The sequence below is a fragment of the Trichosurus vulpecula genome, chromosome 1, assembly GCF_011100635.1.
Source record: "Trichosurus vulpecula isolate mTriVul1 chromosome 1, mTriVul1.pri, whole genome shotgun sequence".
Classification (NCBI taxonomy): domain Eukaryota; kingdom Metazoa; phylum Chordata; class Mammalia; order Diprotodontia; family Phalangeridae; genus Trichosurus; species Trichosurus vulpecula.
The window spans coordinates 146,579,419-146,604,649 of record NC_050573.1 but is presented as its reverse complement, the minus strand read 5'-3'; the positions used below and the strand labels follow the sequence as shown (position 1 = coordinate 146,604,649).

The 25,231-nt window shown below is 34.8% G+C and overlaps 1 protein-coding gene across 1 annotated transcript in view; it reads right to left on the bottom strand.

The window, feature by feature from the left end:
• Window positions 1–25,231, bottom strand: part of RGS22 (regulator of G protein signaling 22) — a 162,682-nt gene that overhangs the window by 44,612 nt on the left and 92,839 nt on the right. The window contains 5 exon segments of the mRNA XM_036740854.1: window positions 988–1,146; window positions 5,019–5,181; window positions 6,603–6,760; window positions 8,098–8,190; window positions 13,277–13,471. Of these exon segments, the coding sequence (XP_036596749.1) occupies window positions 988–1,146; window positions 5,019–5,181; window positions 6,603–6,760; window positions 8,098–8,190; window positions 13,277–13,471 (768 nt within the window).

Genomic DNA, 25,231 nt, shown 5'->3' with positions numbered 1-25,231 from the left:
TCCAAACTGTTTGCCATCAGTGTAAAAACAGGAATTGCTAATGTATGGTAGAGTATCTTCTAGACCATCATTGTTATTTATGTAACAGGTCACATGAAAATCACTATAGTAAATATAGTGGAGGAATTAAATAAATGGTACTAGAGACTGCTTAGAGCCACGGTGTCAAAAATCAAATAGAAATAGGGGCCACTAATTTATACCTAAATATCCCTGAGGGCTGCATATTGACTTAGTTTTAAAATATATGATCTATATTTTATTGTACTTTCATTTATTTTGTTAAATATTTCCCAATTGCATTTTAATGTGATTCAGTCTGCATTCAGGAGAGATGACGTAGGGATGTGTGTTTGACACCTTTGGCTCAGAGGCATTGAGAGGCTAGGTAGTTGGAGGAATAATTTCATCTTTGGAATGTGAAATGGAACAGTCAAAGGAGACAACATTATTACTGCCAACTCTAGCTGTTCAGCACAGATTCCCTTTTTAACATGAGGCAGCTTCATGGCTCTGTAATTTCCAATTCTAATTTTCCTTCTCTGTTTTATTTGATGTCCTTAATGAACTAAAAGGCTAGCAGCATTTCCTGGTAATTTGGTTCCAGAATGTTTTGTCAATTCAGTAAAGAGGATGGTACTTTGATGTTCCTACCAATTAATACGGAGAATGATGCAGCTAGGTGGCAATTTTAGATAAGAGTGCTGGACCTGGAGTTGGGAAGACCTGAGTTCAAATCCAGCCTCAGACACTTATTAGCTGTGTGACCCCAGGCAAGTCACTTAACCCTATTTACCTCAGTTTCCTCATTTGCCAAATGAGCTGGAGAAGGAAATGGCAAACCACTCCAGTATCTTTGCGAAGAAAACCCCAAATGGGGTCACAGAGAGTCAGACGTGACTGAAAACAATTGAACAACAAAAATGATGGTATTCATCACTTAAACACAGTCAAAAACTACACCAAAGATTGTGTCCCTTCTCTTACCTTTATTTTTTGACGTGCTACATACTGTTCACTTGATAGGAACAAGGGCAACCACATGTTTTCTAGCCTCCTTCGGACACATTTTTGAATTTCCAGCAGAACAGGTGATGCCAGCTGCTCATGAAGAATCATTCCCCAGCCACCACCTAATTGCATTATCTTTAAAGAAACAAAAAAAGAAATGTCAATAAGGAAATATTTACTGTGGTTAAAAGGTATTTCTCATAGTCTGTGAATAAAAATCAGTCCTGGAGTTTGTAACTTTTTTTTTCCTATCTCATGTAAAATTCAGTGAATGTTAATGTATATTCATGCTAGTTTACTTTCCCATCATGGGATGGAGCAAAGGATTTATTCAGTATGTGTGGAATGGCCTTCTACAGGCACCTTAGCTACCCTTAGTATAAGTTTTAAAAAGTCTTTAAAACAACACAGAATAGGACAAACAAACATTCCTGTAATATTAGTTGTTTGTGTACAAATCTGTTCCAGTGTTACAGCATTAAAAAGATTTGCATTTCTTTCTTTGGCGGGGAGGGGTGGGACACTGTCTCCCATTGGCTATTAAGACGTACACTGACATTTGTGAAAGTAACTGTGGAAGGAAACAAAATAATTGACCTCTGTTGTTAATTTTCAGGCTCTGTACCACGATTATAGTGATCGCTAAATTCACTGTCTTGATTAACTCTCAATTGAAGGAGTTTCAGAAATAGATCATAATGACATCTTCTGTCCTGTGGCTAATGAAGGAGGAGATATGATTTAATTAATTAGCAACAATGCTGAGACAATTCAGTAATGAGCAGAACTTGACAACCAGGGCTAAGTACCAAGTCCAAAGGTGGTTAAATGTAAACATTTATAACCTTAAAAACTAAGGATCATTGAGAGGTAAAGTCACATGATCCAATTAGCAGATCTTTTTGAAAAACAGGAAAATGCAGTTTAGTATATCATGACTTAGCATGCTTACACTTTGGAATCTTCCCAACTTTAACCCTGCATATCACCACCCTGGGTAGGGGGAGAGAAATGGGAATGGGGACAAATTTTGTTAGTAAAAATTAAAAATAAAACAGCTTGATGGTGTCAGTTTTTGAAATCATTTCCCCAAAGCAATGCGAATTAAAATAATCCTATATTATTCATATTTGTATCACTTTTATTATTAAGGCCAATAATACTCCCTTGTTTCCACCTCTATATGCCAATCTAAATAATGGCTACTGTCTAATTCCTTACACCTATCAGTAAAGACCTTCATATTTGTCTCACTAAGTGGTCTGAGAGCATGCTGACAATTTTCCATCTCTGAACTCTGCAGGTGTAGCATGTTATATAGGTGATGCCCTTGGTTCTTGTAGGATCTAGGATGAAGAGACTGATTCCTTCATATGAAAAAATTCCTTTCAGCTAGTCAAGAATTATAAAGGTTAAACAACAGTGTGATTCATTTAACCCTGCTATTGTGAAATTAACTTCATAGGACCTGTAAACATAGCTACAAGATAAAGAAGGAAAGTGAAGTAAATATTGGGGCAGGGATGTACTAATAAACATTTAACAACCATCTCTCAAAAAATGTACACACGACGCACTTTTAAGCTTAATCTGAATCATTAATATTTTCTTAAGTCTAGATAATAAATAAAACAATAAACCAAGCCCTGATTTGCATCTTGCTTGTTTCCAAGATGTAAATGCTCACATGGAAAATTTAACAAGCAGTGGCTGGTTGGAGCTGGCTCTGGAATACTTCTGCATAAGAGTGACAGCCTGAGAAAGTACTGAGGCATAGAAGGATTGGAGATTGAAATGAAGAGTACAAAGACAAAAATAAAATTATCTTTGTCAAAGCAATTGCACAGGATAAATAGCATGGCAGATATATACATATATATATATATATATGTAGGTATGTATATATATATGTGTGTATGTGTGTGTGTATATATACATATACATACATATATATATGTATACACACATACATATATACATACATACATATATCTTACTAGGGAAATATTGACTGGAAAAGGAGTTGAGCCAGCATTGCAATGAGAGGGAGGGATAAATGAAGAAGAGCTTGTCTGGTCCATTGGTATTCACACAGTGTTAGGAGATCTACCGGAAGTGTCCCCTGATGGGAGGAGCTCCTGTGCAGGATTTGCAGGATACACAGGGACAAGAAAAGCACAGAATGAGAAAGCTTGGATCAGGGCTGGAGAACCTTGTGGTCTCAAGGCCACACATGGCCTTCTAGGTCCTCGGGCGTGGCTTTTTGGCTGAGTCCAAGTTTTACAGAACAAATCCTTTTATTAAGGGGATTTGTTCTGTGAAGTTTGGATTCAGTCAAAGAGCCAGACTTGAGGACCTAGAGGGTCACATGTGGCCTTGCGGCCACAGGTTCCCCACCCCTGGTTTAGATGGTTTCAAAGCGCATCGGCCCTATTTGAGGAAGGATTCAACAATTTGAGCACAGATCCATCAAAGCCTGGTACATCAGGTGAATGCTAGAGACCCAAATTCATTTCAATTTCAGCAAAACATTTGACAAAACATCTCACTCTGCTTGTGGATAAGATGGATAAATAAGCAGAATAAATGCTTGTTGAAGTTAATTGAAATAGAGTTGGATCAGAGGTGTGAGATTGACAGCTCACAGTCCCTGGCTGCAGAACTCCCAATTATTGCCTGAACCTGGTTAAAATGTAATTGGGAAATATTTAATAAAATAAATAAAGATACAATACAACATAGATATTGTTAATTTGTGGTTTTCTAAGTCAATATGCTGCCTGCTGGGATTTGTTTCTATTTGAGTGTGACACTACTAGGTTGGAAGTTACTACAGTAAGATGGATTTAGAACTATATGAATGACTGAACCTAAATAGCAGTCATTAATTTGATCAATGTCGCCTTGGAAAGAGTTTTCTAGCAGTATGTTCCATTCCCCACCCCAGTTATCAACCAGGGGAAAAACACAAGGGAAATAACTATACTGGAGAAATACTGCAGGTCCTAGCCACAATCCAAAAGAACACAATAAAGATAATTTTGGCTATATCAAATTCAAAAGTTTTTGCACATACCAAATAATGCACCTAGGAGAAGAAGAAAAGATTTGGATTGGGGGAGAAATCGCATAGGTAGCAATAAGCAAGTCCCAATTCAAACTCTGGTCCTATGACTCCAAGTTTATCATTCTTGACATTGTCACCCTGCTTCTTAATCTAAGAAGTTATTAAAGCTAATTTCCTTATGCAAATTAGTTATATCATTGATTTATATTCCTATTTTTAATGGATAATGATTTGAATATTTGTTTTTTAGTTATATTTTCTCCTGAAGTAATCAACATATATTTTAATTGTGTGTTTGGAACATTTAGACTCCTGTTTGCAAAGATGAATCTATGTGAACATGAGTTGTTCAGTATTCCTAAAGCCCAAAGACTTTAAGTTCAGCAGACCCTTGGAGTATGTATAAGAGAAACACATGTTCTTAAAAATATGGTAAAACTGAAATGATTGAAAGATCGCAAAGCCAGGATGATACTTTCCAAAAGAGTACTGAAATTGCAATGATGAGTCATCAAACATAGCTTCGGGGGCAGAAAATTTGGGAAAAAGGATTTTCAGTGACCTAGAATGTCCTGAGAAACATCAAACACAAATGGAATGGAAGTGAAGCTTACTAGTTGACTCTGTCGGTGGTTTCCTATTCTTTGAAAAATGCAGGTTACCCCAAAAGCCCAAGGCAAATGCCCCTGTGATAGGCTACCTTGTATGAAATTTTACGTTCTCTTATAATGACAATGCTTCTTTAAACAAGACTTTTAAAAAAAAAGTAATGAAGGGAACTTAATTAAACAAGAAGACTAAATAGTCATAAGAAATAAACTATATCAGAAATGTCTATCAAGCAAATCAGAAAAGTAAGCATATTATAGAAAAGCTCAGTTTTTTGTCCAAGTACGAATTAAAATTTAGTTTGGAAATTTCTATTTTGAAATACTGATACCTCATCTTGTTGCTCTTTTGTAGCTGGACTGTTGGGTCCGAAGAAGTATTTTTTGTTAAGGTATTTGTTTTTAATATCTATAGATTTTGCCTCTCTTTGTTTTTTATCCTGGTGAAGTATTCTTCTGAACTGCTCAATGTCGGTCCAACACATGAGGTCCATACTACAAACAGACATATAAAACACAAGTGAATGCCTAAAGAAAGTATTTTAATACTTTAAATTTTATTTACTTGCTTACTACTTATTCCATTTCTGCTGAACCAGTCATTGTTTTGAAAGCATTTAGAAGGCTGATGTCCATGACTGATTAACATAATTTATGCAACTAGCAGGGTTGAAATTGTTGATCACTAGAACTGGAAGGTTAACATCGATGACTATGTACCATACTTTAGCTTACCTCACTTTAAAATAGTTACTTTGGTAATTATTTTGTAAATATATGACAATGACAAAGAACTGGAAGCTATAACACCGTTACACTGGAAAAGACATTTAAAGCACTTCTACAAAGCTCAGTAATGGCATCTTCATTTATGATGTAATGATCCAAATGAATACAACATAAAAATAATTAACTTGTTAACAATTATTAACTTATTAATATTATATTAACAATATTGTTGATATTAACTTATTAATACTATACATTATCAATATGAACTTATTAGTAAAAATCCACTAATGATAAATTATCAATAAACAATGTTTTTCCCCCCCTGGACCATGTAAATAGAATACAGATTACATTTCTGTTGTACTTTAAGAGTTATAAACAACAAAAAATGCATGTTATATTTCACCTATGTGCTAGATTAAGAGCAATTCTTCCTAGAAAGAAGGGAAAATTCTGCCATAACAAAAGAATAGTTTGACCAAGTATATGCATAAGAATGAGCATTGGGAACTGTCACTGACAGCTAGAAGCAAATTCAACACTCAGAAGTCATTTTCTACTAAACATGAATGACATCATCAGCAAGAGATTATGGCTGAGTCTACACTAAACAAATATATTGAAAATTCTCAGCTCTCATGCAAAACTTTAATATTTGTTTTTGCTTATATTCAGCTGTACACACAAAGGTTGCATCACATATATGAAACATGCTTCATTGCATAGGAAATTAAGATAATTTCAATTCTTTAAGAAAAAACATTATATTATTGAAATTTTAGACTAGGTACACTCTGGTGACAAGGTAACTTTATCTTCCCAGAAACAACAATATCATACCTATACAACACAGCATAATAGAAGGAAAACACAGAAAGAAGACAAAGGCATTGTTTTAAAAATAGTCAACGCCAAAATAATTTATGATATTTTTGCTATTTGAACTTTTTAAAAAAAATTTTTTAAACCCAAATCTGAAATGTAAAATGTATGTGGAGCCATTTCTAAAAATTATGTTCAGCAGTTCTTGGGAATTTAGCATGATACTTCTGGGTTTAGGCAAAGGCAAATTTCATAATCAAAGGATTACAGAAATATATTCAATTAGAAGCATATTAGAAAAGAATGTCGGGCCATTTTGCTTTGTAAGTTAAATAAATTTATAAATGGTAAACATTACATACCTAGCAGAATGAGATGCAAGAAACTGGCGGAAATGTTCAAACTCCAGCTTGTTGTTAATCAGATAGTTAAAGTTAAGATGTCTAAATTCCTCAGGAACTTTATTCCAAAGTTGTGTTTCTTTAGGAATATAAGGAACTGGTAAATCAAGTTCAGCTTCCTAATGTAATACAAAGAGGTTGTTGTAACACAAATAAGAACATTTTCTACTAAATGTCAAGCATTTTTACAAATATCTATATAAGAGCACAAATATATTTTGCCATTTTCACAACCAATCAATATGTCAGTCAACAAGCAATTATTTAGTGCTTATGATGTTGTCAGGCCTGGTGCCAGGAGATAAGGATACAACAAATACAAAAAAAAAATGGAACAATCTCTCCTCTCAAGGATAATGGAGAAAAAGAGTCAAAAGTTAATTATTGGCTCAGAGCAAGTCAATGGTAGAACTGAGCCGTTAATCCAGTAGGCAGGACAAACTTTTGAGAGCACTTTTTCATTATGACAAGATCACAGCATAGAACTTCAAATAACTATCTGCAGTTGTATACATAGGAGGGAGGGGACAGACAAGTTTTCTGGAGGTCTGCTACCTCTTGAACTCCTCCCATTACTTCACCTAAAGAAAAGTAACACCATGATTAAAAAACTCACAACACAGACTAAGTTTTAAACCCAGCTTTCCCTTAGTAGGGAGGATAATTTTGAGGGAAATGCTTTAAATTCATATGGTTGATTTGAAGGTTGACATGCCTACGTGACACTGTTGTTATAGTTTTATGTAATGTTTTCCAACACATTAATTAACATAATTAGAGGTGGTGAGGTGGTACAATGTATAGGTGCTGGAGCCAGGAAGAACTGAGTTCAAATCATTCTCAGCCTCAGGTCCCTCATCTGTAAAGTGGCAATTTTAAAAGTGCTAAATGAATATTGTCTACTATTATGTAATATTTAAAATCCAGGGCTTGTGTATCAAGATGACTATTCTGAAGGATGCAATTTTATAAAACACACCAATAAATAACAAAATAATAAACAAATAAAAATATTCAATTCATTCATCTTTTTCCCCCCAGACACTGTCAATTCCTTGTCACTCTTAAATTCCTTATTACTTTGGTCAATCAAACACTTCCCTTCCCATATGGGAGAATTCTTAGCTCCTTCCTGAACTTTTAATAGGTAGAAGATGTGGCTGCTCTAAAGACTGAACAACAGCATTAAAACAAACTCATTTCTGGATAAAAGTCTCAGCTGTCTGATCCCTCCCAGGGAAGATGAGCTGTGGAGAGACCTAGAACAGATCATCTATTTAATTTTCCTGCTGTGGGGTTAAATTAATATCCCTGTGACTGGTAAATGAAGAGCAGTACATCAAAATCCATTGCTCTTATTATAGCAAAGCTTGCTTTCAGTTTCTTTTCCGGATATACAAAGTGCTAACTTTTCAGGAGAAAAAAATCTGTTTGTATAATGAGGGACTTGTCTTACCTCTTCTTTCTTGGGAACAGTCTCTTTGTGTATAGCCTGCAGCTTTCTAAAGTACAAGGAGTCCAACTGTCGATCTTGTTTCACTAGCTCCACCTAATAAAAATAATGTATCTCATGTCATCGATAGATCACACGTTATCCAAGATGTCCCAAAAGTCATTATTTCAAAGATGAAAGTGACACATATGAATTCCAGAATTATCACTTAAATCGGCTCCTGCTTCAAACTATCACCTCCCAATGACCTATGCCAGTCTCATTAGAACCCACAGAAGTAGAGTTACTAGCAAAACAAACCAACACCTTGGTCACTTCTAACAAACCTCATCCCATTCATGACTCCATCATGTCTTTGTTAGGAGGTACAGCTATGTTTTACCATCCATTCTTTGGAGTCAAGATTGGTGACTACATGATCAGAGTTCTGGTGTCTCTCAACCCAACAGCCCAAAACAGAACTCATTATCTTTCCCTCCAAACCTACCTCTCTTCTGAACTTCCCTAATTCTGTCACAGGCACCATTTGTGCAATTACTTATGTTTGTGATCTCAGCATTTTCCTTCAGTCCTTGTTGTCTCTGACTGTACTTTAACCAAGCTACCTAGCACCCAACTCTCACCTATGGCTGCAAGAAACTGTAGTGTGTGTAGCAAACACATCATGGTAAAACCACCTTGGTAGATGGGCTAAACCAAGTTGAAGGTAACTGTGGATCTCAAACCTATTAGTGAGTTAGGGCAGTGTCTACCCCAAGCATATAAACACTTGCCCTGCTGGAATGGGTAGATGAGGACAATTTGTTCCAATGGCCATGAAGGCAGCTGAAACAGGCAGTCATTGAAGCTTGGTCAGTCATTGAAGATGCCAAGGTCATCCACTGCAACCTAGGCCATTTCCAGTCATCCTGACTTTGTCCTGCCATTGTACTTGGATGACTCAGGAAGACAGAGTGAGGCTGACAATTTTGTGCAACTCTGCCTCACTTAAATCCAATTACACATGCTAGAAATCACTCTGTCCTCGAAAAAGGACAAAAAAACATTAACCAATCATTTGCTAAATCTTGTCATTTCTAGTTCTCCATATATTTTATTTCCAACCTCTTCTCACCGTTACCAGCTTTCATTACCTCTTGCATAGATCTTTTCTAAAATTAATTTTATTTTTTTCAACTAACAAAAATCTGCTTTCTCTTCCTACCTTCCTCCTCCCCAATTGGAAAAAGAAAGAAAAACAACTTGTAAATTTTCGGTTTTGTTGGCACATAATTGGTCTTTTTCTAACAATTATTATTTCTGACAATTTCCTTATTTCTTCTTCAACTGTTGTAAATTAACTTTTTCAGTTTTGATGTTGGAAATCTGTTCTCTATTGTTCTCTTTTGGTCTCTCTTCTCTTTCACTCTTTCACCATCTCCCCCCTACCTTTTATCTCTTTTATCGATATTTTAAAAATATCTTTATTAGCTAGGTGGCACAGTAGATTAAGTTCTGAGGCTAGAGTCAGGAATTTCTAAGTTCAAATCTAACCGCAGACACTTGTGTGAACCTGGACAAGTTATTTAATCTCTGTTTGCCTCAATTTTATTATCTGTAAAATGAGGATAATAATAGCATCTACCTTCCAAGGTTGTTATAAAGATCAAGTAAGATAATAATTGCAAAGTACATAGTAAGCACTATGTTAAATGTTAGCAATTATTATTATTATTAGCTGTTTATCATTTCAGTAGTTTTAATTTGTTCATCCTTTCCTGGATTTTCAGAAGTACTACATATTTTTATTTGGGAGTTTTAATTTGTTGAATTTCTTTTTATTTAGCTGCATGCTCAATCCACTAATCTTTTATTTGTGTAAATATCAGAGATACCATTTTTCCTTGTCAATTTTGGTATACTACCTCATTGTTATCAGTTTATTCCACATAATTATTTGTTGTTTTTATGCTTTGTTCTTTGACCTTATTTATTATGTAATCTTCACTTGTCTTAAGAAGTTTTTTCTTCAAATTTCTCTTATTAACTATACTTTTTATTGTGTGGTGTCTGATGAGAAGGTATTTAATATTCCTGCCTTTCTGCATTTGTTTGAGTTCTTTATGCTCTAGGACAAAGTCAACTTTTGCAAAAGTGCCATGCAAAACTGAAAAAAAAATCGTGCTCTTTGCAACTTCCATTTAGTAGCCATCAATCCTTGCTTTCTTATTTTTGAAGTAATCTGGCTTGTATGAATCTGAAAGGGGTATGCTAAAGTCACAGACTTTACATTAATTTGAATGTTGATTAGCTTTTCCTTTAAGTACTTATATAATATGCCATACAATGCGCTAATCAATATTAATTTGTTAAATGGAACTGGGTTGTTAGTCATTGGTGGTTAACATTGGAAGGACTGCCCTGGAATGAAAGTAGAGCTGATAGCACTAGGGAAAGACACCTCCAACCTCTTGGGGTATCTGTAGTACTCTGAGAGGAAGGTGTGGCTAACTTTGCTCTGGGAGAGTGAGGCCATCGTATTGCTAAATGTGGGACCTTGTATGGAACAAAATTGGACTCTTCTCTTTTTTAGGGATCAATGGAGAGATTAGAACATATTACTAAGAAATGGCTACTGAACATCCAATAGGACACTTACTGCAGTCACCAGAGCTAGGGGTCACGGAGGATAGAATACTGGATCTGGAGTTGGGAAGACCTGACCCCTCTTAATTCTAGAGTCTTCTCTCTGTTAATTATTTCCTATTTATCCTGCACATAGCTTGTTTGTGCATGTTTATTGACTTATTTCCTTTCCCATTAGATTATGAGTTCCTTGAGGACAGGGATTGTCTTTTGCCTTTCTTTGTATCCCCAGTGCTTAATACATGCTTCTAGACTGTCTGACTAGTCCAAAGCTTCACTCGTAGTGTAGTAATGTGCCTGTTTGCCTTTTTCCTTTTTTGTCAATTTTGACAATCTGTTGTGAGGTTGATTTAATATGCATTCCTAAAGTTAGAAAGCAACTAGGTTGCACAGTGGATAAAATACTGGCCCTGGAGTCAGGAAGACTCCTCTTCCTGAGTTCAAATCCAGCCTCAGACACTTACTAGCTGTGTGACCCTAGGCAAGTCACTTATCCCTGTTTGCCTCAGTTTCCTCATCTATCAAATGAACTGGAGAAGGAAAGGGCAAAGCAGAGCAAGGAAACTTTTCCAAGGAAACTGCAAAACAGAGTCACAGAAAGTCAATTTGTTGACATTATTGTTTCAATCAATTTTTAGTTGACTGTCTTGGATTCTCTAAGTAAACTAGCCTATCATCTGCAAAAAGCAATCATTTTGTTTCCTCTTCTGCTTACTTCCTCTATTTCTTTTTCTTGTATTATTGCTATAGTTAGCATTTCTAGCACTTTCTTAAATACTATTGTAAATAACGCATGTTTTGCTTTACTACTGATAGTACTAGAAAGAACTTTAGTTTACCCTCTTTCATATAATTCTGGCTATTGGTTTTAGATAGGTGCTACTTGTCACATTAAGAAAACTTATTCCTGTTTTCTAGTATTATATCTTGCCAAAATTGCTTTTTCTCCAATATTGACATAATGATATGACTTTTGTTATTCCTCTAATTAACATGGTCTATTAGGTTTATAGTTTTCCTAATCTTGAACCAACCTTGAATTTCTGGCATAAAATCCAATCTAGTCAGAATGTATCAATATTTTTGATATGTTGCTATAATCTTTTTGCTACTATTTTACTTTTAAAATTTGTATTGATATTCATTAGGGATATTGACCTATGGTTTTCTTCCTGTTTCGACTTTCCCCGATTTATGTATCAAGACAATATTTGTATCATAGAAAGAATTCCTTCCTAGGATTCCTTCTTTTCCTTTTTTTGTAAACAGTTTGTATAATATTGTAGTTATTCTTTGAATGTTTGATAGCATTCACTTGTAAATCTATATGGCCCAGGATTTTTTCTTTGAGAGTACATTTATGGCTTGTTCAATTTCTTTTTCTTGAGGTTAGGTTGCTTGACTTCTCTATTTCTTATTCCTGAGGTGATTCTTTTTCCATTCTACCATGATGCCTCAATGATATATCATTATTTTAGAAATTTCTAGTTATACATGGGGGAAAATGGAAAAACAAAGAAGCATCCCACCTGAACTAAAATCATGATGCTTTCTGCTAACCCCCAAAAGAACACAATATATAAGGCACATTCTTTAGTTTAACAGAAAACATCTATAAGTGGTTTTACTCTACAATTCAAAATGGATACTAAAGAGTACTGATTCCATCCATCAATAATAATAAGAATAAACTTAAATACTGACTCAAAATGACCTTTTTATGATAAAAGAGGTCGGTTAATTAGCTAGCATTTATCGGGTATCTTTAAGTGTCAGGCACTGTGCTAAGCATTGGGGATACAAAGAAAGACAAAAGTCAGTTCCTGATGTCAAGGAGCTCACAGTTTAAGGTGGGAGACAACATGCAAACAGCAACATAAAAGGTAAATTGGAGACAATCTCATAGGGAAAACAATATGTTTAAGAGAGAAAACACTATCAAAATCAAGCATTCTGACTTAATAAACATCTAGCTGTGCTTTAAAATGATAGCATGGCAATCATAGGCTCTACTTTTCACAGTACATGTGGAAAGTTGATATTTTTATGAGTGTAATATTTATTATAACTCATGTAGCATAAAACTAAATGCGATCAATCAATTAATCCATACAGAATATTGCTTTGAAACAGTGAGAAGGGACAAGACCAGTGCATAATAGCTTACTTGTTTACAGCAAACCAAAACTCAGATCTGTCTTCTGATGGTGTTTATAAAAAAAACAGAAAATAGCCCAGAATTAAATACTGTGTTGTGACACAAGCTGTATAATAAGCAATGTAGAAACAAGATTTTTGGGGGGGGGAGGATAAAATTTGGTAAATACTTTCCCCCTGCTATTAACAATACCCCCCACCATTCCCATTCTGAGCAATGGCCAAATCTTGATTTAAAGTTCCAACACAGGTATGAATCAAATGTACTGCTCTAAGAGACATGTTTCAGTTATTTCTCTATTGAGATGCTGACCACAGTGCTTATTATCAATTTTGCAATAAACAAGTAAAAAGGAAGTCCCCAAGATAGCCCAAACAAAAGTAAACAGCGTCACAATACCTGTCCATAATTGTTTTGATCTGATTTCACCATCTGTATCCAGGGTTCAAGAAGGAGGAGAAGAATATATTCTTCTGCTGTATCAAAAAGATCTTCAAATGGTGGGTCTATTTTCATGTAAATCTCTTTTTTCCTTTTTTTTTCTAATCCAATGTCAAAGGCAGCCGAAGGAGCAATATACATGGCATAAAGATACTAAAGCAAGAGGGGAAGAAAACATGATGGTTAGCATCAGTCCTCTACAAATATGTTTTTCCAGACATTTTTCCTTCGAAAGAAATTAGGTGGTAAGACCAAAGAGGCATTTCTTGAAAAAAAAATATTGCAAAACTGTTTAGGAAAATTTTTTTCATACATTCATTCTTTCATTTTATTTCTCTTATTTCTGCTTGTGCTATGAGTCACTAGCCCTTGCACAACAATTTATTTAATGTTAGGAAGAGTATTTGATGTGGATATTATTAGATTTAGATATTAAATTTTCTAAGATTGCAAAATCTTCTCCGCATATACTCTGTGGCACCTTGATTGATCAGACTTTCATTTTTCCTTCTTTGTGTAATCACTTAAATGTATATTATGACCAGTAATTTGAAATGATACGTTGGAAGCAAGGGAAAGGGATGCATGAAGGCATCTGCCCTGTATGTATAAGTATTTAACGAATGCCTGTTGACTGATTGATGCTGTATACCCCCCAGTAGAGCATGAGATGCTTGATCAAAGACACTTTTTCTTTATTTGGGGGGATTTTTTTGGTCTGTGTTTTCTTTCTTTCTTTTTAAAATTTTATTTTTTTTTAGATTTTTTTATTTTTAGTTTACAACACTCAGTTCCACAAGTTTTTGAGTTTCAAATTTTCTTCTCCTCCCTCCCGCCCCCCCCCCCCCAAGACAGCATGGAATCTGATATATGTTCTACATATACCTTCACATTAGATTTATTTACACAATAGTCAAGTTGTAAAGAAAAATTATGATCAATGGAATGAATCATGAGAAAGAAGAAACAAAACCAAAAAAGAAGAGGAAAAAAAAAGAGCAAATAGTTTGCCTCAATCTGCATTCAGACTCCATAGTTCTTTTTCTAGTTAGGTAGCTCTTTCCATCATGAGTCCTTTGGAGTTGTCTTTGAACCTTGTATTGCTGAGAAGAACCAAGTCTATCAAAGTTAGTCATCACAGAAGCATTATGTCTGTGGTTGTGTACAATGTTCTCCTGGCTCTGCTCCGCTCACTCAGCATTATACCATGTAGTTCTTTCCAGGTTATTATGAAGTCCGTATCATCCCCATTTCTTATAGCACAGTAGTATTCCATTACCTTCATATACCACAACTTGTTTAGCCATTCCCCAATTGAGGGGCATCCCCTCAATTTCCAATTCTTTGCTACCACAAAGAGTTGCTACAAATAGTTTTGTACATGTAGGTCCCTTTCCTACTTGTGTGAACTCTTTGGGATACAGCCCTAGAAGTGGTATTGCTGGGTCAAAGTCGTATGCACATTTTTATAGCCCTTTGGGCATAGTTCTAAATTACTCTCCAGAATGGCTGGATCAGTTCACAACCCCACCCACAATGTAACAATGTTCCAATTTTCCCACATTCTCTCTAGCATTTATCGTTTTCCTGTTTTGTCATGTTAGACAATCTGACAGGAGAGATGTGGTACCTAAGAGTTGTTTTGATTTGCATTTCTCTAATCAGTAGTGCTTTAGAGCATTTTTTCATATGCCTATAGATATCTTTAATTTCTTCCTCTGAAAACTGTCTGTTCATATCCTTTGACCATTTCTCAATTGGGAATGACTTGTATTCTTATAAATTTGGCTCAGTTCTCTATATATTTTAGAGATGAGGCCTTTATCAGAGACACTGGTTGTAAAGATTTTCTCCCAATTTTCTGCTTCCTTCCTAATCTTTGTTGCATTGGGTTTGTTTATACAAAAAACTTTTCAAATTAACATAATCAAAATTATCCATTTTGCATTTTGTAATGCTCTCTATCTCTTGTTGGGTCATGAATTCTTCCCTTTCCCATAAATCTGACAGGTAAACTATTCCTTGCTCTCCCGAATTGCTTATAGTATCAGCCTTTATCCTAAATCATGAACCCACTTTGACTTTTGGTATATGGTGTAAGATATTGGTCTATGCCCAGTTTCTGCCATACCATTTTCCAATTCTCCCAGCAGTTTTTGTGAAATAGGGAATTCTTAGCCCAGAAACTGGATTCTTTTGGTTTATCAAAGAGTAGATTGCTATGGTCATTTCCTACTGTGTCCTGTGTACCTAACTTATTCCACTGATCCACAGCTCTGTTTCTTAGCCAGTACCAAGTAGTTTTGATGACTGCTGCCTTATAGTACAGTTTAATATCTGGTATGGCTAGGTCACCTTCTCTAGCATTTCTTTTCATTAATTCCCTTGATATTCTGGATCTTTTGTTCTTCCAGATGAATTTTGTTATTATTTTATCCAGCTCTGTAAAATAATTTTTTGATAGTTCGATTGGTATGGCACTAAATAAGGAAATTAATTCAGGTAAACTGTGTTTTCTTTCACAGCATAACTTACATGGAAATGTGTTTTGCATGACTACACATGTATAATCTATGTCAAATTGCTTGCCTTTTCATTGGGATGTGGAGGGTAGCAGGAGAGGGAGGGAGTTTGGAACTCAAAATTTGAAAAAAAAAACATTTAAATTGTTTCTCATGCAACTGGGGGAAGATATTAAAATTAAAAAAAAAAAAGAATGTAAACTGCTTAAGGCTAAATACTGTTTCATTGTTATCCTTGTTTTTCCACATCTAGTACAATACCTTACACATTGCAGGTGCTTAATAAATGTTTATTGAATAAAATTAACATATAGTAATACTACTGTATAGTAATTTTGGATAGAGCAGATCTATAATTTCTACTACACATCACATTGTGTATAATTATATACCTATGTAACAAATACTTTGAGTGAATGAGAAAGCTTTTTATACAGATTAATAATATTGCTCAATAAATATGCCATTGTCATCCACATATTTTTAAAAGAAGCACTTTCATAAAAATAATCATTCCTTAGAATTATCTTATTTTTAGATATATTTTATTCTTTCCCCAATTACATATAAAAACAATTTTTTTAACATTTTTTAAAAAAAGTTTTGAGTTTCAACTTCTATCCCTCCCTCCCTCCCCCTTCCCTGAGATGGTAACCAGTCAGATATAGGCTATACATGTGTATAAAACATTTCCACATTAATCATTTTGTATAAGAAGACTCAAATAAAAGAAAAAGAATGAAAGAAAGTGAAAAATAGCATGTCTTAGTCTTCATTCAAACAATATCATTCTTTCTCTGAAGGCAGATAGTATACTTCATCATTAGTCCTTTGGGATTTTCTTGGATTATTGTATTACTGAGAATAGCTAAGTCATTCACAATTCTTCATCAAATAATATTGCTATTCCTGTATATAATGTTCTCCTGGTTCTGCTCACTTCACTCAGCGTCAGTTCATGTAAGTCCAGGTTTTTCTGATATCTTCCTGCTCAACATTTCTTATGGCAAAATAATATTCCATAACAATTATATACAACAGCTTGTTCAGCCATTCCCCAATTCATGGGTATCCCTTCAATTTCCAATTCTTAGCCACCACAAAAACAGCTGCTATAAATATTTTTGTACAGATAGGTCCCTCTTTTTTATATCTTTGGGATATAGACCTAACAGTGGTATTGCTGGATCAAGGGGTATGCACAGTTTAAAGCCCTTTGGGCATAGTTCCAAATTGTTCTCCAAAATGGTTGGATCAGTTCACAACTCCACTAACAGAGCATTACTGTCCCAGTTTTCCCACATTCATTATTTTCCTTTTTTCTCATATTAGCCAGTCTGATAAGTGTGAGATGGTACTTTAGAGTTGTTTAATTTGCATTTCTCTAATTAATAGTGCTTTAGAGCATTTTTTCTATAGATAGCTTTAGTTTCTTTCTCTGAAAACTATCTGTTCATATTCTTTGATCATTTATCAATTGGAGAATGACTTGTAGTTTTGTATATTAGACTCACTTCTCTATATATTTTAGAAATGAGGCTTTTATCAGAGACACTTGTTGCAAATTTTTTTCCCCAGTTTTCTGCTTTCCTTTTAATTTTGTTCATTGGTTTTGTTTGTGCAAAATCTTTTTAATTTTATATAATCAAAATTATTTATTTTACATTTTGTAGTGGTATCTCTTGTTTGCTCATAAATTCTTCCCTCATCCATAGATCTGATAGATAAATTATTCCATGCTCTCCTAAATTGCTTATGGTATCACCCATTATATGTAAATCATATACCCATTTTGACCTTTTCTTGGTGTAATATTGTTATATATAATATATTACATGTAAATATATTATTACTATATTATTATTATTCTATTGTGAGATGTTGGTCTATACCTAATTCCTGCCATAATGTTTTCCAGTTTTCATAGCAGTTTTTGTCAAATAATGAGTTTTTGTTCCAAAAAACCTGGATCTTTGGGTTTATCATATACCAGATTACTATGATGTAATTTGTACCTAATCTATTCCACTGATCCAACACTCTATTTCTTAGCCATTAGCAGATTTAAAAAAAATAATTATCACTTTATAATACAGTTTGAGATCTGGTACGGCTAGACCACCTTCCTTCACACTTTTTTTCTTCAAGTCCCTTGATATCCTTGACCTTTTGTTCTTCCAGATGAATTTTGTTATTATTTTTCCTGCTCTATAAAATACTTTGATAGTTTGATCAGTATGGCACTGAATAAATAAATTTAGGTAGAATTGTCATTTTTATTACATTGGCTCAGTCCACCCAGGAGCAATGAATATTTTTCCAATTGTTCAGATCTGACTTTGAGTGAAAAGATTAGAATTATTTTCAAATAAATATTAAAATATACACATGTGAGTAATGCTATGCAAGGTTAGTTGGAGGACTCTGACCTTGGGGAGTTTAAAAGTCTAGGAATACACTATAGTTACAGGAGGAATGCAAGATATTAATAAATATATGAAGCAAATACAGCATTTACATTATATTTAAATCTGTAATTAGAAGCTTAGTATGGCTACATGTTGTTTGATCACAAGAATACTTGTCCTGTTACTATGCTCTTCTGTTCAAAGATTTCAGTGCTTTATTAAGGAAAGTATCAAAATAGAAGCCTCTTCCAGCTCTAACATTCTGTGATTGTATGGCATAAATCTGAAACAACCATTACTGCTTCTTACCTCATGCAGCTATTTATAAGCAGGATTTATAGAGAAAACAGAATATGATGGCTATGAGGGGTAATACTGCAATTTGGAAAGAGTCCAAAAGTAATGGAATAATGATAAACAACAACAACAACAGATGCTATATAACTTAAATAGAAGAGAAGAAAATCATCACTTGGCTTGTTCTTGTGGCAATGACAAAGGAATCCGCCTAAAAGTGGCAAACACTGGTTAGTTAATTGTTTTCTGGTTGATTTTTAATTGGGATCGAGGAAATGTTTGCTCTCATAAGTGACAACAGCTAAAGAATTCTCCACATGGTACCAATCTGTCTTTGTGTGGGAGGAAGTTTTATCTACTGGCAAGAGAACTGGGCTTTAAGTCGGGAACATGAAGTTCCTGAGCCATCCCTTAAACCACTCTGCAAACTCAGTCAAAGCACTTCTTCACTATAAACCTCAGTTTCCTTGCCTGTTAAATAAAGGCAGGGCTATAACTCACTGAGGTTCTATGACTAGTGATGGTGAAGTTTAGTAATTAATAAAGTCCAGTAGCAAATACTGAGTTCAGTCTCTCATTTGGCTATAAACAAGACCTAAAAGAGAAAGTATTTTTAAAATATTTTTTCTGAGCTGAGAAAGTCATTCAGATCCACCATCCCCAACCTGGGGGTGGAAAGATTTCTTCTTTTCCTTGTATTCTAAAGGTTCATATGATTTTACCCTTTGCGGCAGAACATTGTGATTGATTTCTCATGACAGAATGGTTTCAGTCAAACTGAAATTAAATTTAAAATCTTGTCAAACCTTTAAAGTTAAATGGCAAAATGCTAAATCCGATAAAGTTTATATTATATTCCCAGGTTAAAACGTAATGTTATTTAAAATAAGAGTTCACCTATTTACCATAAAAGTGTTATCTGTAGAAATGTTAGGAACATTGATTAAAAAAAACTTTAGGTGCCTTCTGTTTCCAGAGGACTATCAATAGAGGGAAATATAACATTTCTTTAAATCCCAGTTCATACCCTCACGGAGTTACATTCTAGAAGGAAAATAATACAGATACGTATACTACACAATATCATGTGATAAATGTATGAGCAAGGAGCAAGACAAAATACTACACAAAGTACATGGGAAGTTACCTAGAGGCAGGTGGGTTGCATGGGTAGGGCACTGTATCTGGAATCAGATGTTAATTGCAGCTATCTCCATAGGCTAAGACACTAAGTTGCTTAATGAAGCAATGCAATGAATTAACAGTAGAGAAGGCTGATGCCTATTCTTTAATGCACTCACTCAGCAATCTGATACAGGTTATACATGTGCAATCATGTCAAACATATTTCCACATTGGTCATGTTGTGAAAGAAGAAACAACAAAAGGAGAAAACCACACTAAAATAAAGTGAAAATAGTCTGCTTTGATCTGCATTCAGACTCCATAGTTCTTTGTCTGGATGTAGATATCATTTTCCATCATGAGTCTTTTGGAATTGTCTTGGATCATTTGTATTGCTGAGAAGAGCTAGGTCCATCACAGTTGATCATCGTCCAATGTTGCTGTTAATGTGTATAATATTCCCCTGGTTCTGTTCACTTCACTTTGCATTAGTGCATGTAAGTCTTTCTAGGTTTTTCTGAAATCCACCTGCTCATCATTTCTTATAGCACAATAGTATTCCATTACATTCATATATCGCGACCTGTTCAGCCATTCCCCAATTGATAGGCATTCCCTCAATTTCCATTTCTTTGCCATCACAAAAAGAGCTGCTATAAACATTTTTGTACATGTAGGCCCCTTTCCCCTTTTTATTATCTTTTTGGGATACAGACCTAGTAATGGTACTGCTGGATCAGAGGGTACATAGTTTGATTGCCCTTTGGGCATAGTTCCAAATTGCTCTCCAGAATTATTTTCTTTTGAAAAATCAAGTTAGTCCATGGTTTATCTATTTTTTAAACAGCTACTAGTTTTATTTATTAATTGAATTAATATTTTTGTTTTCATTTTTGTTAATCTCCTCATTGATTTTCAGAATTCCTATTTTGTGTTTAACTGGAGGTTTTAATTTGTTGGTTTTCTAATTTTTTAAAAATTGCATGCCCAAATGATTGCTCTGCTCTTTCTCTCTTTTATTGATGAAAGTGTTTAGAGATGTAAAATTTCCTCCTATGTACCACTTTGATCACATCTCAAAAATTTTGGTATGCTGTCTCATTTTTGTTGTAATATTTGATGAAATTATGGATTATTCCAATGATTTTATTCCTTTGACTCACCCATTTGTTAAGATAAAGTTATTTAGTCTCCAATTAATTTTTTAAAAAGACTAAAATGATTTATTTGTTAAAGAGAAGCAGAAAGTAGTTGTCAGTGGCCCTTAATCATTTTGATAAAATCTCAAACTGCTGAATTGGACTATGGAGTTTCTTCTTGAGAACAGGGACTTTCAATTATTTAACTAAATCCCTAGTACTGAAACAATTATTAAAAACCAATTATTAATATGAGGGGATCCAAGGTTTTTTCCCTTTCTATTTCCTCATTCAAAGCCAAGTCCTTGTGAAGGAGAGGGCTGACAATGAGAAATTCTCCTAAATCTTGTGATGGGATCCCACCCAACTGAGAAAGCTTATTTCTGATTAAAGGGTAAAGAGAATCTAATCTAAGTGAATGATGGCTCATTGTTCTACTCAGGTAAGACTGGGTAGAGATGAATCCCTTTGTCTAGAATAGTCTGGCTTGAGATGAGTCTCTTTGTCCAGTGACATGATCAGAGTTGGTCTCCCAGTCTTTCATTAGAATAAGGTCACCTCTCATTGTAATATTTATTCTCTCTTCAATTGTTAACCAGTAAGAATTGATTTTCACTATCAGGGACAACCCCTTTTTCAAAGATATTTAATGATTTGATGGCCTCCAAGGCCTCAACTTATTGATTATTTGCTGGTCATAACAAATAGATTATTAGTTACCCAGAAATTCTATCTCTCAGACTTTTCATTTATCTCAACACCTAGCATAGTTCCTGGCACATCATAACTTAATTTTTGTTGAATTGACTATGCTATAAAAGTTGAACAGATTACAATAAACAAGTTGGGTTCTCTTCTGGACCTGGTTTCTTTCAAAAGTCAGAAAATATGGCTCATGTGGTTATATTCTAGACAAATGAAACAATCATAGGGTGTTTGATGAATTTGTCTTCTTATTTTCTGGTTTCAAGGCAGGAAGAAGAAATTAGAGCCTGGAAGAAGTACAGTAAGTCTGTCAATGCCCTCCAATTAATTTTTAATCTTTGCTTCAAAGGCCCTTTGTTGAATACACTTTTTATTGCATTATACTCCATAAGAAATGTTTAATACTTTTGCTTTTCTGCATTTGTGAGATTTTCTGCCTAAATAGTTAATTTTTTGTGAAAATGCCATATATAGCTGATAATATCCTTTCTTTCCCCATTCAGTATTCTCCAGAGGGCTCTCAAATCTAATTTTTCTAAAATTCTACTTAGGTCCTTCATTTCTTTTCTTCCTTTTTGGTTAAATTTATTTAGACCTGAGAGGAGTAAAATAATTCCCCTACCACCATATGACAGTTTTGTTATCTATTTCTCCTTCTAACTCATTTAAATTTTCTTTGAGAATTAAGATGCCATGTCATTTGATACACATGTATTTACTAATTCATTGTCTCTGGCATCTATTAGCAAATATAGTTTCCCCTTTTTTTCTTTTGATTAGATCTAATTTTTTTTGCTGTTTCTTTGACTAAGATCATAATTACTACCCCTGCCTTTTTTTTCTGCTGAAGTCTAATAGATACTGCTTCAGCCTCTCATTTCAATTTTTGTGCATCTTTTTGTTTCAATTATGTTTCTTACGAACAACAAATAGTGAGACTCTGGTTTCTAATTCATTTTGCTATCCTCTTTCATTTTATGGGTGAGTTCATCTCATTGGCATTCACAGATATGGTTGTTAATTGTGTATTTCCCTCCATCTTATTCTCTTATATTTCTTTCTCCTTTTTACTTCTGGATCCTTCTTTAAGAGTTTGTTTTTTCTTAAGGCCAGTCCCTTCCATTAATCTATTCTCTCTTTTATCTTCCCCTTTCTCTCTTGGCTGTTGAGTGATATGTATTTCTACATATATTGGTGTGTATGTGTGTGTGTCTCTGTGTGTGTGTGTGTGTGTATGTGTGTATGCACATGCATGTGTGTCTGCACATTCTTCCTCCTTTAACTGGTTCAGATAAGAGTGAAGTTTAAGTGTCACCCACTCCCTGTGATTCCTTTCTTCTTTTGGTATAGACTTCTACTTGCACACTCCACTTTGGTGAGATAATTTTCTCCAGCCTTCCTCTCCCTCCACCATCCCAGAATACTTCTCTTCCTCTCCTCTTCATGTCTTCTTTTAAGATCATTAAAACATAACAGAACCAGGAGTTTGGCCACGAAATTGAGGAGAGAAATGGAGTGATAGCAAGGCAAAATGAAGTAAAGTGGTTTTTTTTTTGAGGATGGAGAGATATAGATGTGTTTATAGGCAGCATGGAAGCAGGCATTAGATTGGAGGTGAGAGGGAGAGAGAGAGAGATGGTGGGGGAGATTTGCTGAAGAAGACAAAATGGAATGGGATCACTTGTGCATGGAGAGGAGTTTGCCTTGGCAAGGAGAAGGGCCACCTCCTCATGTGAGACAGAGGAAAAGGAGGAAGCAGTTAAAACTAAACTCCTTGTTCTTCCAATTATTTTCTTTAGCACTCTCACTCATTTATAATATCCTTTTTATTTCTTCTAGGAAATACAATAGGCTGTTAATCTCATCCTATAGACTTGCTTTTTGGATGTCCCTGAACCCATAAAATTTCTTAATTGTTGATGTCATCTTCTGTTTATTCTTATTTCAAACTTTAGTTTCTGAATTGGCACTTTTTGTCAAGGCCAAACTCCAATACTCCTGAACTCTTAGATGGGATACTGGGCACATATTTTGTCCCTGTCTATTTTAATAGGGTCTTGCCTCTAACTCTCCTTCTCACTTGTGTCTACTGTTCACAAAGTGCTGGCAGGTATATTGTTGGTGTAGATTGCTAAGCTATTTAAGGCATTCGGGGGTGGCTCATGTCTAGTTGCTGAACTTTTAGGAAGTCTAGGATATGTAGGCCAATTGTTGCCCTCTTGGTTAGACACTTTGATGCCTCCTGTCCAGGACTACAGCTTATAGCGCCTGCTTCAGTTTTTTGGCTCCAGAGTGCTGAACAAAGTAATATGTAGAAATTGCAAAGTAGCAAATCTAGACTTGATATGGGAGGGGGGAAAGGGGAGAGGGAATCTATTAACAATTAATTAGAGCTCTCAAAGTGAAATGGACTGTTACAAGAGGTAGTTGGTTGGAGATCCTCAAGCTGGATGACAATTTGTCAGATGTGAGAATGAGAATGCCTTTGGTATATTGGTTGCATTAGATAACTGATCTCAAATTCTGTGACATTCTGGAGGAACCCATTGAACTGAAGCAGTTGTCTCTGCATCAATCCACACAAGACTTTTCAGGACTTTCTGAGCCAATTCCTTTCATCATTGCTTAAAGCACAGTAGTATGCCATTACATCCATATACCATAATATGTTCATCCATTCTCCAAATGATGGGCACGCCTCCAGTTCTTTGTTACTACAAAAAGAATTGCTACAAATAATTTCATGTTTATTGTGTCCTTTTCCTCTTTGCCCGATGTCTTTGGGGATATAGGTCTGGTAGTAGTATTGCTGGGTCAAAGAGTATGCACAATTTAGTGACTCTGAGAAATAGTTCCGAATTGCTTTCCAGAATGGATGGACCAACTTACAGCTCCAGCAGCGCACTAATATGTCAATTTTCCTGCAGCCCCTCCATCATCTGTCATTACCCTTTTTTGGTCATATTTCTCCATCCATTTGGCATTAGGTAGAACTTCAGCATTGTTTTAATTTGCATTTCTGATTATTAGTAATTTGAAGTGTTTTTTTCATGTTTCTCAAAAGCTTGGATTACTTCCTTTTAAAACTGCCTCTGTTCATATCTTTTGACCATTTATCTTTTGGGAATGACTCTTGTTCTTATAAATTTGGATGAGTTCCTTATGTATCTTGGCTATGAGCCCTTTACAGAGAGAGTTACTGCAAAGCAGTAATAATAACCATTTCTCTTCTAAATTTTAAGTACATTGGTTTTGTATATGCAAAAATTTTAAAATTTTCTGTAAGTAGAATTGTCGATTGTGTCTTCTTTGATCTTTCTCTATCTCTTATTTGATCCTGAACTTTTTCTCATCCATAGATTCAAAAAGTAAGGTCTCTTTTGCTCTTTTAATTTATTATGTCACCCTTTATTTCTAGGTCATATATGTATTTGACACTAATTATTTAGGGGGGCCATCTCCAGTCATACTGATCTATGTCTTGCCACTGAACCTAGATGTCTCCAGAGGAGAAAGTGAAGCTGGTGACTTTGTACAGCCCTCCCTCACTTAAATCCAATTCATTTTCTTTTTTTTTAAATTAGATGTTTTTATTTTTAGTTTACAACACTTAGTTTTACATGTTCTTGAGTTTCAAATTTTCTTCCCTTCCCTCCTCCCCCTGCCCCCCAAGATGGCATGCAGTCCGATATAGATTCTACATAAACCTTCACATTA